The 13,495-nt window shown below is 40.8% G+C and overlaps 1 protein-coding gene and 1 long non-coding RNA gene across 3 annotated transcripts in view; one reads left to right on the top strand and one right to left on the bottom strand.

The window, feature by feature from the left end:
- Positions 1 to 349: 349 nt before the first annotated feature.
- Positions 350 to 13,495, bottom strand: part of LOC136447433 (sodium- and chloride-dependent glycine transporter 2-like) — a 35,998-nt gene continuing 22,852 nt past the window's right edge. For both annotated transcript variants that reach the window (XM_066446347.1, XM_066446348.1), the window contains 3 exons: positions 3,946 to 4,097; positions 3,265 to 3,405; positions 350 to 1,137 (listed from right to left, as the gene is read on the bottom strand). In XM_066446347.1, the coding sequence (XP_066302444.1) occupies positions 1,054 to 1,137; positions 3,265 to 3,405; positions 3,946 to 4,097 (377 nt within the window). In that variant the 3' untranslated portion in view covers positions 350 to 1,053. The remainder of the gene's footprint in view (positions 1,138 to 3,264; positions 3,406 to 3,945; positions 4,098 to 13,495) is intronic.
- Positions 10,051 to 13,150, top strand: LOC136447435 (uncharacterized). The gene is made up of 2 exons (XR_010757720.1): positions 10,051 to 10,764; positions 11,922 to 13,150. It is a non-coding gene; the product is annotated as an uncharacterized lncRNA (long non-coding RNA).

Raw genomic sequence — 13,495 nt, 5'->3', positions numbered from 1 at the left:
TCATTACAAGGTCTTACTTTATAATAGTTATTTTGGAATACTCCATTTTTGCATTAGAACAGTCGCTTCTTGCATGGGGAGGGAAATACATGTTGTATTTGCCCGTGCAAATGTTGCCTTTCTAGTTGAAATGTTGCTTTTTATACCTTTTTATGCCCCCCCCCCCCTCGTATGCTCGGATATGGCTTGGACCGGTCAGCGATATGACATCGACCGTTTGAAATGACTGTTTACGAGTCGGACCGCGAATAGATGTCCAATGTCTACCTTTAAGCGCAGCATAGATCCTAAGCTGGTTTGGAATTGAACAAACAATAATGATATGATTAAAACTTAATCTGACACGTCATGACATTAAAAAACGTGATACTCTTTGATCCATATCAATTTACATGCACATGCATCAGTTAACATAATGGCTGAGTATCTATTGCTAAATAAACGTAGGAGATAGATAAAGATGTCTAAGGTAGAAATTAGTATAATCGTGTCATGTCTAACATATTCCTATATAACATATTATAGTTTAAAGAATAGGCTTAATGAATAATTAGGTCGTCGTGTTGTAGTGAACCAACATTGTTATGCTATATAACGTTATGTATGCTAAAGTAAATATAAATATGCAATTTAAGTCAGTTAGATAGGTCTATATGTAGATACGTTCACAATACAATTGATTAAATTGTTAGCCTATTCGGGGGGGGGGTGTCTTTTGAGGCCAACGCCAACTTTCATAACCCCCTTCTCAGGATGTCCCCAAAACAGCACTATGAAAAGGTTGAAGTCGTGGACAGGTTTGTAGATCCATATAAGTAAATACATGCATACACGCATATAATAAATTGCGCACTGACATACGGCACAGTGACTTCCATCATCTTGCCATCTTAGGAACAGTACTACATGTCTCTAAACCATTCGATTTAGTTCCAGACAGTTCGACCTGTTAGCTACATTAGTATCGTCTGGTTGCCAGGTGTTGTATATATCAATATATATGTAAAACCCCACGTCGTCGTCCACAGGCTGCTCCGGTTGCCATGGTTTCCCTCAGGCCGCGCCCCTCCTGTGCTTGTTGAGGTACGGACCCCAGTCTGCAGGGGGTTGGACGATTTCGCTTGGTTTGCCTCTCACCTGTTGATTACAGTGTGTGCCTATTACTACGACTTCTTTTAAATACTTGTAAATACCGACTTGCCTTTACTAACACTGCCAGGACAATCCCTTCATGAACTAGAAGGAATGAATTGTACGGAGATTCTTGGTATTCTATAGCTAAAATGTACTAGCTCTACGAACTTCACAAGTATAACGTTGGGTAACATAAATTCGCGGGGTACTTAAATTCGCGATTTTTCGAAAACGGGGTATTTAGGGATATGTGCTAGATGCAACATCAGTAATACCGCTAGAAATGCAAACTTGACAGACTAACGTATTCAGAACACTGTCTGAAAAGCTTCGATAACCATGCATTCGAAGTTGGCTACGTCAAAAACTCTCCGTCCCTTATTGTCACAGTCTGAGGGCTTCGTGGGAGAATTATTCTACATATATAGTTGTTCGCTGGTTTATAAGACAAATGTCACATCCGCTTCCTGCTCAACACAATTATTTACAATACAACTTATTAGAATCTCTTTTGCTAACCTACAACTGGACTCTAAGTGTGATTAATCATCAAAACGCCTCTTTGTTGCTGCAATCGATGGCTACGGCACTACGGTGAATTTTCCCGCCGCCATATTCGTTACGCAGAATCCTGCTATTCGGCAGACGACAAACGTTGGCGAGGAACACTTTTTTGTCTAAACGCAGAATCCTGCTATTCGGCAGACGACAAACGTTGGCGAGGAGCACTTTTTTTGTCTAAATGTTGTGTGTGATAGTGGACTGATGGCGATATTTTCCTCAAAGTTTGCTCTTAGCACAAGCAGAAACACATGGACATAATAGTATTACAATTTCTACGGCATCCAGCTAAGGCCCCGTTGAATAATGTACACATTTCCATGACGGTGGGGGTGAACTTTGAGTGACGTTCTACCGACTCAACACACGGGTTGTTCCCGAAGGCCTGATGTTTGCGGTACGGCCGTTTTTTCGTGTATTTTTTTTACTTGGACACATCTATATCCACTCTCCTCAAGCCAAGGATGGAACGAATAGCTGCTGTATAAAATGCAATTAGCGGTAAGATATTCAAGACGAATATTCTCTCCCGAATTAATGTTCACACCTGTCCGACAGCACCGTCATTGTGCGTGCGGCGGACGGTAGTTTTAAATATTATAGTGTCAGCACGACTAGAGACAAAATCTACTAGTGCAAAGATAGAACATGATACTGACAGAATAATAGAAAAAAAGGATGGTTTATTGTTCTGCTAGATTGATTTCAGTCAACCATTATCCGAAAAATCCCGAATCTATGTTACCCAACGTTACCAGTATACGTATAGAGGATGCAGGGTAATCCGATTCTGACTTAGCCGTTTAGTTCATTTAGGTTAGGGCTAGAAAAGAAATGCTGTGTTTTCGGTTGACCGACTCTTGCAAAAACCTGCCGACTCTAGCCTTTTCTATGGGTCGACGGCTGGCAAGGGACATAAAATTTTCCATTTGACATCTGAGTGATAATTAAGGTTGTAGCGTTGTTTTCCATTATGTTTTTCATACCTGTTGCAACAGACAATAACTTGTGTTTGACAGTGTATACTCTAGATTCGTGTGCTTAGAAAGTCATGCCGATAATTCTAGCATCCTGATGCGTTTCAGATTTATATTGTTATACAGTATTTGTTAGATCACTACCGTCGAAATCTAAACACAAGAGAATTCACACCTACCGACCATTTTTCTAGCCTGGGTGCCATCCTATTTCTACCGGTTATCCAACATTCGCTACCTTATTTTTTGAGGGTAGCGAATGTAGGAGCCCCGGTAGAAATAGGATGGCACCCAGACTACATTTTTCATGATCGCAATCGGAAACACAACGTTTATTTCCCTAGGCGTTATGTAAGTTAAGTATAACTGATGGTTCCAATAGGATGGCTCCTTATAGACAAGAAGTTTAAATTTATTGCGCGACAATTGTAATACATGACAGCTGAACCATTGCTAATATCTAACAATTTTAAAGAACGAATCTTAAATATGAATAACAGAAGAGACAGCTATGTATGCTGATATTATACATATCCTATTGCAATAGATTACATCCCAACTCTATCCCGTGACATAAAAGCTGAATACTGACCAGTGCGATGATGATGTTGACGATGGTCACCAGAGGCACCATGCCCGCACTGGCCACCAGGATGAAGTGTCCCAGCACGACTGACCAGGTCGGGCCAGATATCTGACTTGGCCAATATCCGATCCCAGTCAACAGATAAAACTGAAAAAAAAACACATATTGATTTAGCACCAATATAAAATTCATTCCTCAATGGCCGAACATTACAGATATTGTGCTATTCATTCTATGATATAACGCCATCTGTTTATAGAACTGTTATGGAGGGATTAAGACCCTGGCCTATGCCCAACGATGGTAGTAGGCCTAAGTAAGTATACTGTTATGCGAAGCTTCTGTAGAAGAAAAATGACACTAAATCATACCATAGTGACGAACTAGATCGTACTTATTTCAAGAGAAATTTTCACTATTTTTTTTTGCAGTTGCATGACCGATAGAGCACGAACATGTGAGCTACCTACCAACTAAAATTCCGGAACACGAGATATATATCACGTCCTGCTGCAGTACCATGGGAAGCCCCCAGGGGGTCAATAGTCGTTTCGTTTCTTCATTTTGCACCTTCATACCAAATATCATCCACGACTTCTCGAGCTATGCTGTATACAGGCAAACACACAGACACATGCACCGAAAACATAACTTTCTCGGCGAAGGTAACAGGCAAACTGGGCTTACCAGAATGACCAATGGGATAAGCGACACCCAGGTCACTGCAGCGACCCAGTTGATGACGTTAGCGCAGCAGAAACAGCACACGTGCTGCAGCATGTGACTCAGTTCAGCCATCCAACGTCTGATGGCTGGACAACAGCGCCTGCAGGTCGGCGCTGAGGGAGGAAATGATGATTTGATAGTTAGCCTGAAGCTACACTCCTTTACAACTGATTGATATCTTTGTAGGGAACAGAGCCATTCATCCAGGGTTGTGAAAATCAAGCTCACGTATAAATTATTAAGAAGACATAGATTTAGAATGGTTATTTCACATTTGATTCAGCTATATATTTGATTTTTTTTTCTTAAGTCTATCCACGTTTTATGTCGTAAGTTCTATGTATATAAAATTTGCTTCGTTTTCAATTCGTCGATCATGCATTTGCAATAAAATGTATATAACAGTTATATATGTTAACAAGAAATAAACCGCTATGGGTATAGATGTAATTTCACCTGTAATTTATCCATTCTTTAAAAGTTTGTCCGCGTTTTATGCGGTATGTTTTATATGCTTTGTTTTCAAATCGTCGATTATGACTTTGCAATAATGTTATATAACAATTGTACATGATAAAGGAGGACAAGGACCGTTGCGGTCAGAACAAGCATAGTGTTAAAAAACACTGGGGCGACGCTTACTGTTACTGTTACAGGTACTTATTGTTGATTGTCGTTGAAATTTTTATTGCGTATGTCACTGCCATATTTTGTCGTGCGTATTTGATTTTATCATAATTTGCACAGCCAGAGTCGAGTCGGGATGTATTGTTATGTTATAATGTATTGGTATCATAGTATAGCAGTTTGATCACAGGTCCAATCAGTAGATCCATAGTTTCATGCTGAATCAGTTTCCTGGTTGGGAGAATGGAGCTATTGGTTGTTGTAGATATCAGTCAGCACCAAGGCCACCCGGTCGCACGGCGAGGTTAATTCCATCATAAATGTATTTCGCAAGATTGAATAGTCATATCTTAAGTTAGGTTGGTGACATCAGTGGTCAAAATCCAGGGTGGCGGATCATAGATCAAGGGTATAACCAGGTCCATGGAATCCGTCACTACCCTGTTTTTTTTACCAAAAACCTTGAAATGTCAGTTTATGCCATTGCTGTTGACAACAGAAGTCTACGTACTAAATACAAATATTTTGTTCGACCCCCTTTTTGCTAAAATCTTGTTGCATTCACTGCAACGGCCTTTTTCACGGTTACAATGTGTTTCTTTAATGGTTTGATTTCACGTGTACACATAATCTAATCAGCTGAGTCGAATTAGGACTGTTTTATAACATATCATTATGCTACTCATCAAGTACCTTTCTCCCCGTGCCGCTATATATATCTACTCAGATCTGGTACTAACCCTGATCGGGATCTCTGCCGGTAGTGATTCCGATCGAAGTCTCAGTGGGATGGTTTCAGGGGACTACTATTGTCTAAATCGTGGTTGAAACCCCCATAACAGGCACATTGTAACCAGATGTCATTCAATAAACACAATTAATGCAATATTTTTAGCAAGACTGAGTCTTCAGAGCCTGACTTACGTGTTCGCCAAAATATTGTGACGTAATCTATTCATCGCCGGTGTTGTCTGCAAAATTACACCAGAGGATAAAACCCCCATACATACCCTTGAGGTCTGGTAGAGGGGTCAGGGCCTTGTAGCCCGTAGTTTAGCGCAATTAGCGGCTACAACTTAAAAAGTAGCGAAATATTGCACCATTAACACCAGAGCGCTGCAAACAACAATATTTTCGTTTGGCGAGAGCGCCGTTGTCACTTCTCATAGCAAAACGTCGGCACACACGGGTCAGAGCTGTCTACACGGGTAAAGTATTTACTTTAAATGGCTTTCCGCAAGAAAATATGAAACGATAGATGACCCTTGTGACGACGTTATGTTATGAGAAGTGACAACAGCGTTCTCGCCAAACAAAAATAATGTTGTTCGCAGCGCTCTGGTGTGAACGGTGCAATATTTCGCTACTTTTTAAGTTGAGCAAAATTGCGTCGTCACTGGACGTCCAGCACGGAAGATAGTTCATCACTAGAAATCCAGTGACGAACGACTTTATTCCAGTAATGAAGCCCCCTCGGTGCTGGAATTCCAGCACTGAATCTTGACTCGGTGCTCGTTTTCCAGAAATGAACTCCGCTCATCACTCGGTTTCTAGTGACGATCTCCGCTCGTCACTCGGGTGCCAGACAGGTAGGCGGGTTAAAAAGTCATTCATCACTGGTTACCCAGTACGGAGGTCACTCGTCACTAGATAACCAGTAACGAAAGTCCCGCGGTCACGGGTTCCGCGCTGGATTTACCAGTGACGAGTGACTCTTCAGTGCTGGAAGCCGAGTGATTACATTATTTCGTTAATGGGCTTCCAGTGATCACGTCCTATTATCACTGCAATGTTCCAGTGCTAGTATACACGGTATTTTGAGTCGCTACCGTTACGGCGTACTACAAGACAAAGGGATATATTTTATACACTAGTTTAACAGTTTGCAGCACATTTGTACCCCATTTGATGTCGTAGCTCCATTATTTATCTTAGTTTGAACTATGAGTCTTATCTGACTTACATGTACCGTCTCAATAGATACAAGACTCAGCTGTTTGAGGTATCATCTTTATTGTTGATCGGCCTCCCCGTACAGAGAACATTTCGGAGAACATGTTATGTATTCCAAACATTCTGTTTGTGGCACGAACTTATGTAAGAGTCTCTACTTGCAGAGTCATAATAATGTAATCGGTCCATTGTGATTTTGTATGGTAATTTACTGGGTAAAACCCATTGTAGGTTCCAAAATATTTTGTTTTGTATCGTAGTTTAAGCCCCGCAGGTACTCTCGTCTCTTGATTTCAAGTGATATTTCGAAGATGTCCAGTAACGAAGTCGCCTCATTGCTGGACGACCACACACGACAAAACTGCATCACTGGAAGTCTAGCGATGAAGGCACTTCGGTGCTCAGGGACACCGAGTGATTACAAAGGAACCAGTGATCCCGGTACTTTTGCGTTCGGCAAGTGTTCGGTGCTTTCAGCTAGTGTTCGGCTGGTATTCGGGAGTATAGTCAGCAGTAGAATTAGAACCTTTAACCACGGCAGAACCACTGTCTGCTGACCTACTCTCAACTAGTTTCCAATACAACTTACTCATGACTCACCTCAAGGCCGTAGACAAATCTCTGCCAACTCAGTCACAACCAAGTGACTACTATCGGAACGTGGGCATATCACCCCGACCTTCACACGACCAAAAACAAAGAAGCAAACTAAAAGCCGTCGGCTGGTGTTCAGGAGCCATGTTCGGCTTTGTGTAACCGAGGGTTTATCTGCTGCCATCGTACCCCGCTTTTCCGACGTTGCCCATCAATAGATTTTTGCTTGCCTTCCTCCCTGTAAATTGTAGGCCTGTTCTATTTTGCAGCTGCTTTTTCCGATTTACAGCATGACCGAAGGATTGGTTTTTGGAAACGCACGAAAACTGATGCACGCCCGGGTGTCATCCATATGATCAAATCAACATGCTGATCTTTACATCAAGTATGCCTGTTACATGTACGTAAGCAAACAATTTACTACTTTGATTTTTTATACAAATAAAGCCACATCTTGTCAAATAAAGCCACATATTGTCTGAGAGGTGACTGCTTTGAGGTTAAAAGTCTTAAAAGCACTTCCAAACAATCTTTTCTGAGAATTACTAGAGTCTAGTATTCTAATCCTAATTAAAAGGTGCCAACCAGCACTGCGTTAAGCAGTTTGCTGCAGGTATAACATAGAAGACGTTGGTCAAATCTATTAACTACATGCAGGGTCGTTTTGAACTCATTGGTTTCACAGCAATACGATAGACTTATGATGAGTAGATATCAGCAAAGTGAACTAACTATGCACAACAGTTAGTGAACCGTCCCCTGGCTACGTGTCAATTGAGCCTGGTCCATCGTACATCTGGTTTTTATCATGACAACCTAATAACCTCCTCGGATGTACACCATCGACAGAAAGTAGTACGACACATTTACGAAGCTCCTAGCTACTAATTAATATACTGAGGTATTCATTTTTAAACTATCAACACGACTTCCAAATTGCAATATAGTTGTCATGTAAGTTCCTGGTTACCTTCGCTGAGAAGGTTATTCGTTGATGCTTGTCTGTGTCTGTTAATGAACACGATAAGTCGAGAACGCCTGGATGGTTTGTTGTCGTAGTTGGTGTGTTGGTGTGTATGTGGGAAATCTCAAGATGATTAGATTTTGGGCGAAGTGCTTTGCATAATTAAGTGTTAAGTGTAAAAGTGTAAAAATGTGTTATATTGTATGAGTGTATACTAGCTGGGTGCCAGCTGGAACGTGTTACTGGTGTAGGGGAAGTGTTACTGGTGTAGTAAGGAGATATTCCCATTGTGCCAGGGGGTTTGACTGTTCAAATTAGCTTGTCACGTAATAGTTAGATCCCGAGACCTGGGCTTCTAAGTGCATTTGGCACCGCCCACCCGAGGAGTTTGTTGGCTCCCGAGCTAGGGCAGAAGGTTATGCATAGGGTAGCGTTTGTATGTATAAGAAGACCAGCATAACTCAAGAATGCCTGGATGGGTTGTCTTGATATTTCGTATGTTGGTAGGTCTTGGTGAGACCTGAAAATGATTAGATTTTGGGCCCTCTAGCGGCTTGTTATAGTACTGCAGCGGTAATTCCTGTTTTGATATCTCATGTTTTGGATATGCTATGGAACCGACTTTTGAGTGGTAGATAGCTCTTTGGAAAGAGAGTGAAAGGTATCGGTTTGGACACCCTAGCGGCATTTTCTGGGACTGCAGGAGCAGGTTTTGCTTCAGACTGTGAAAGGGAATAACTCAAGAAGGGCTTGATGGATGGTCATGCTTTTTGCTAAATGGATAGCTTGAGTGATGATTTACATGAATTAATACTTATTATGCAAATCAGTATCTAATTTGCATAACTAATAATGATGAAAATTGATACATCCTCCAAATTCCATGATAGGACTCTCAAACATGTGACATGACTGAGGAAGAGAGAAATTAATATCAACTATGCAAATGAAGACCTCTTTTGCATAATTAATGAGATATACTTTAACTCTATAACTTACGTGGTGCTTTGTTTGATTGGATGATAATGATGCAAATCAGATTTTAATTCGCATAATTAATGAGGCAATTTAAAAACCCGCTGTGTTCCATGATATGACTATTCAAATATGCGAATTTGTAACTGAGGAAGAAAGGAATGTTGATGATTAGAAAATATGCAAATGTAAGCTAATTTGTATAATTAATGTTAAACTACTATAATTCCATACTAGTTAATGACGGCAATTTCATTCTTGTGGCATTTGGAAGTAGTGTGAATGTGAGCACCATTGAATCAAATTATGCTAATAAGGAGCTTATTTGCATAAGTGATGATAAATGTTAGCATAACCTTCTTTGTTTCGCTCATAGTCATACTTTGGACAACTTATGTTATTTGGGTGAAGACGACCAACTGGTATGATTCATAATTGATGAGAAACACTCCCAATACGTCAGTCATAAAGGTTAAAATCATTTGGCGAAGGTATGAGGTCGTAGAACTCTTGTTAATGTTTGTTTTCCTGTCAAATATATATTGGTTATACAACTGGCCCAGTCGAGCGGCGGAGTAATATGAACTGTATTCTCCGGCATGCAACCCACCAACTTCAGTCAGTGTCAGTTCGAGCGTGGTAGCGGCCACAAGAGGTGGGTAGCGGAATGCACTACTACTTTAGTTAGTCATAACGTTGATCATGCGATTGTCACTTAGTGCATAATGAATCTTTATTAAACATGTTACTGTGAGTCTTATGAGTATCTTGACAAATTCTTGAGAATGCAGGAGATAGATTTGATTCTATCCTTTAGTTGAACCACACCGTATCCTTGGTTGAAGTAGTTTGTGGTATTTCTGCCCGACAGTCGTTATGAATAGTTAGTCCAAACTGTCAACATTAAGCCCGAGCAACTAGTGCATGATAATAGCCAACGTCTGGTACAACGCCGAAAGTATCCTATACGCTCGTTTTAACTGTTCAAAATATCAGCAGGGATTGACAGTGAGCAATTGACAGTGAGCGATTGACATGTTTACGGGCGGAAAGCCAAAACTTTACTTGGAATTATGTTCGACCGCCCTGTTCAAAATGATCTTACAACCTGTCACTATGTAGATTCGTTGTAGTATTTCCTTATTCGTTTTTTGTTACCTTCGCTAAGAAGATAAGTAGAATATGCGCTTTGGGTAGCGTGTCTTTGGCTCTTTGTTTTCCCCACCCCTCCCTAATTAGATCCATTCCTTCCCGGCTCATCTTGTCTCTTTGTATCTTATCTCTCCAGATCAGTTGGCGCGGTCGTCTTTTGCGGCTACCAACAACACTGAGGAAGAAATGCATAGATTGATGAGAAACGTGCACGTGGCCCTGACGTCTCGGTCGAGGAGGGCACCAACCCCAACTATAGAAATAAACATACCAAACGCGTCTCGGCACTCTTCATTGAAAGACATGTCGACTCAACAACGGGAAGAGTGACACTCTACTGTTGACCTGACCTACGATGGGGGCTTCCTGTCACATCGACGACCTCCTGGAGTGGCGGAATGATCAGCGAATTCCACACTTAGTGAAGGCGCATCAACAGGCGGTGTCCTGTTCCTGAAGTTATGATCGCCACAGCTGTGTCAAGGTGCGACGAGCGCGGCGGCTATGGTTATCAGGTAAACATTGTTATTATACTTTTATTCGCAAATTCATATCCATAGTCTTATTAATTGCATGGGTACAAAATGTAACAAGAATAACAAGCGTCTATTGTATGCAGATAACTAATAATAGCTACATACAACAATACTGAGGGTTTGAATTGGCGGTGGCTGACGAAAAGTCCCACGTTCTAAGGATTAGTGGGTTTTGTGATTCTGATTATATGACTCTTTCCGACGTAAAACATGTTGATGTTGCATACATGTATTATTTCAGGACGCATAAGATGCATTTTCTGCTTTCCATTCCTAATGGAACCTTGAGTTTGTAAGAGCTAGGTAAAGTTCTCTGATGAATGCTTTTCAAAGACGCTTCGTATCTAATCACCTATCTTATGAGCTTGCTTGTATATGACCTTAGACCTTAGCTTGTATATGTGTCCATAGGAAATCTGTTTGGAAGTTGGAAATTGCTGAAATATGTAGACCTGGACCCTGATCAGATAATAGATGCCAGGAGGGTACAAGAAAAACACCCAGTCCTATAAAAGTCGGCCAGTCTTTCAGAATAGAAGACATCCCTCGAGCTGTATGCGGACGTTTCTCTGGGATGCGAATACTTCTCAACCTTTTCAGCGGTCATTTCTCCTGAAAGTGTACATTACTTTGTAACAGTGGACGTTCAACCAGCACCCTCCACGGGGATATCGCCCGTCAATCCCGTCGAATTCGCAGTTCACATAGCACACTTTTAGTTTTTATGTTTTCATACTCGAAGTCGAAGTTGGAAATTCGCTGAGCGCTCTGCTCACTGTCAAAAACGTTCGATACATATTTGCCGATGATCTTTACTCGTTTTTAATTTACATCACAGTCACTAACACCGCACGCTGACAAAAATGAAAAAGATGTATTTCATTTAACAAACTTAACTATTCACGCAAAGCTAATGCCATAAGTTTTATCTTGCATCATATCCATAAACACATGTGCAAGAAAGTAAGTGAAAGGGTTAGAGTAGAATGGAAAATAACAAAATCAAATCCAGATGAACATTTATTTATTTCCGTTGTTGTTAACGTTGTTATATTGTATATTCAATTTATGAGAATTGTGTTCTTTGAACTTCTGTACATTCAAAGGTTTGTTATTCAATTCCTTCTATTACATAGATATGACCCTGGTGCCCAGGAGCTATCCGGCCACACCTCCCGCACAGAGACTTCGACCGCAGCGGGGGAAATCGCTGCAGACCGGCCACGGAAAAGGTGCATCGCTAGGAAGAGCCCGTGTGCCTTGCACCACCGAGACCGAGAGGAGCCGCAGATCGCCCCGAATATGGAGGGGAAAACAGACCAGTGCAGAGCCGTGTGCAGTCAAGGTCAAGCAAGGATTGCGCTGCTACAACCGTAGAAAACCCGACAGCACTTTGGAAGACAACGGATTTAGTACCACAATTATGTATTATTGATTTTAATGTGGTTTTCGAGTGTCACTTGTACCGAGGGTGAATGCATGGATTGCAAGGAGCCCATGCAAATGTGATGTACTATCATTGCGTTATGAAAGCTATGGCAAGATGCGTGACTTCAACTTGAGAGAGGACACAATGCAACTCCCAACCATAATTAGAATAGTCACTGTAACTAGTCTATTGCTGTGCCATGATCACCACTAACTTATTATCCTTCAAGCAGGCATCTCACCAGACTGTGGTACGTAGCCACGTCGCCGAGTCCTAAATTAGATAAGTCTTATTCTTGACTATATAATTCAAGCCTATGTCATGTAAAACGTATAAGTTTGACTGAAAGACAACAGAACATTATGTAGATCTTACACTGCTGGCAATAAGACAAAGACATATTTATGGTAGATATAACTTACGGCATTGGAATTGATTTCATTTTTCCATGCATATTCTATTCTAAGTGAGTGAATTACAAAGTGTAGCCGACAATCAATAGTAACACATAGTACGTAAATGCTTGGAACAAGCTTAGGTTTGTAACAGATGTATTTAATTAAGTCTATCAGCTGTTCTTGCACATGTGTACAGTGGAGATCGTACCTACTTTTAGCAAGAAAGGTAACACGTTGGGAGCAGACAGGGGTCTAACTGTCTGATAAGACATGATATAAAGACGGCAAATAAGATCGAAGTAAGCGGAGCCAACATCAAGTAGTCACATTCAGTCCGTCTCAAAAATCTCCCGTGCCCAGTGTACGGAAAACCATGTCTCTGTGTCCTTCCTTAATTTTTACTGTGACAGCCTTCACAGCTAAATCTAAAAGAACCTGGGTCTACCAAACGGTCCAAGTACATCATTCTTCATTGCCAGGAGCAAAAGTGTATAAAGAATACCGAATAAAAGCTATGACATGATTATCTTTATTGAAACATGCAGACGTCTTGTTTGACACATTTGACGTATATACAAATTTAAGTCAAGTATTATGTAGTGTAAGTGATGATCATATGAAAGCATATCATCATATATTGTAAATAGCAAAAGCTTATCAAAAGTTATACCGTAACCATTCTTTACCATTCTAAAACAACACGTGTTAAGTTTCAAATTGAAATAATATCTCAGCTTATTGTTCTTAGTCGTAAGGAGCAAAAGATCATCAAACAATACTATCAACAGCTGTCAAATTTCCAATTTGGCCTTACTTACAGACTTCAGGAAACTATTGATAACAGAAAAATATCTACAAATAACTGCAATAGTGTATGCCAACT

Source organism: Branchiostoma lanceolatum, chromosome 13 (genome assembly GCF_035083965.1).
Source record: "Branchiostoma lanceolatum isolate klBraLanc5 chromosome 13, klBraLanc5.hap2, whole genome shotgun sequence".
Lineage (NCBI taxonomy): Eukaryota > Metazoa > Chordata > Leptocardii > Amphioxiformes > Branchiostomatidae > Branchiostoma > Branchiostoma lanceolatum.
The sequence above is the reverse complement of the archived record's forward strand: the minus strand, read 5'-3'. Positions and strand labels throughout refer to the sequence as shown.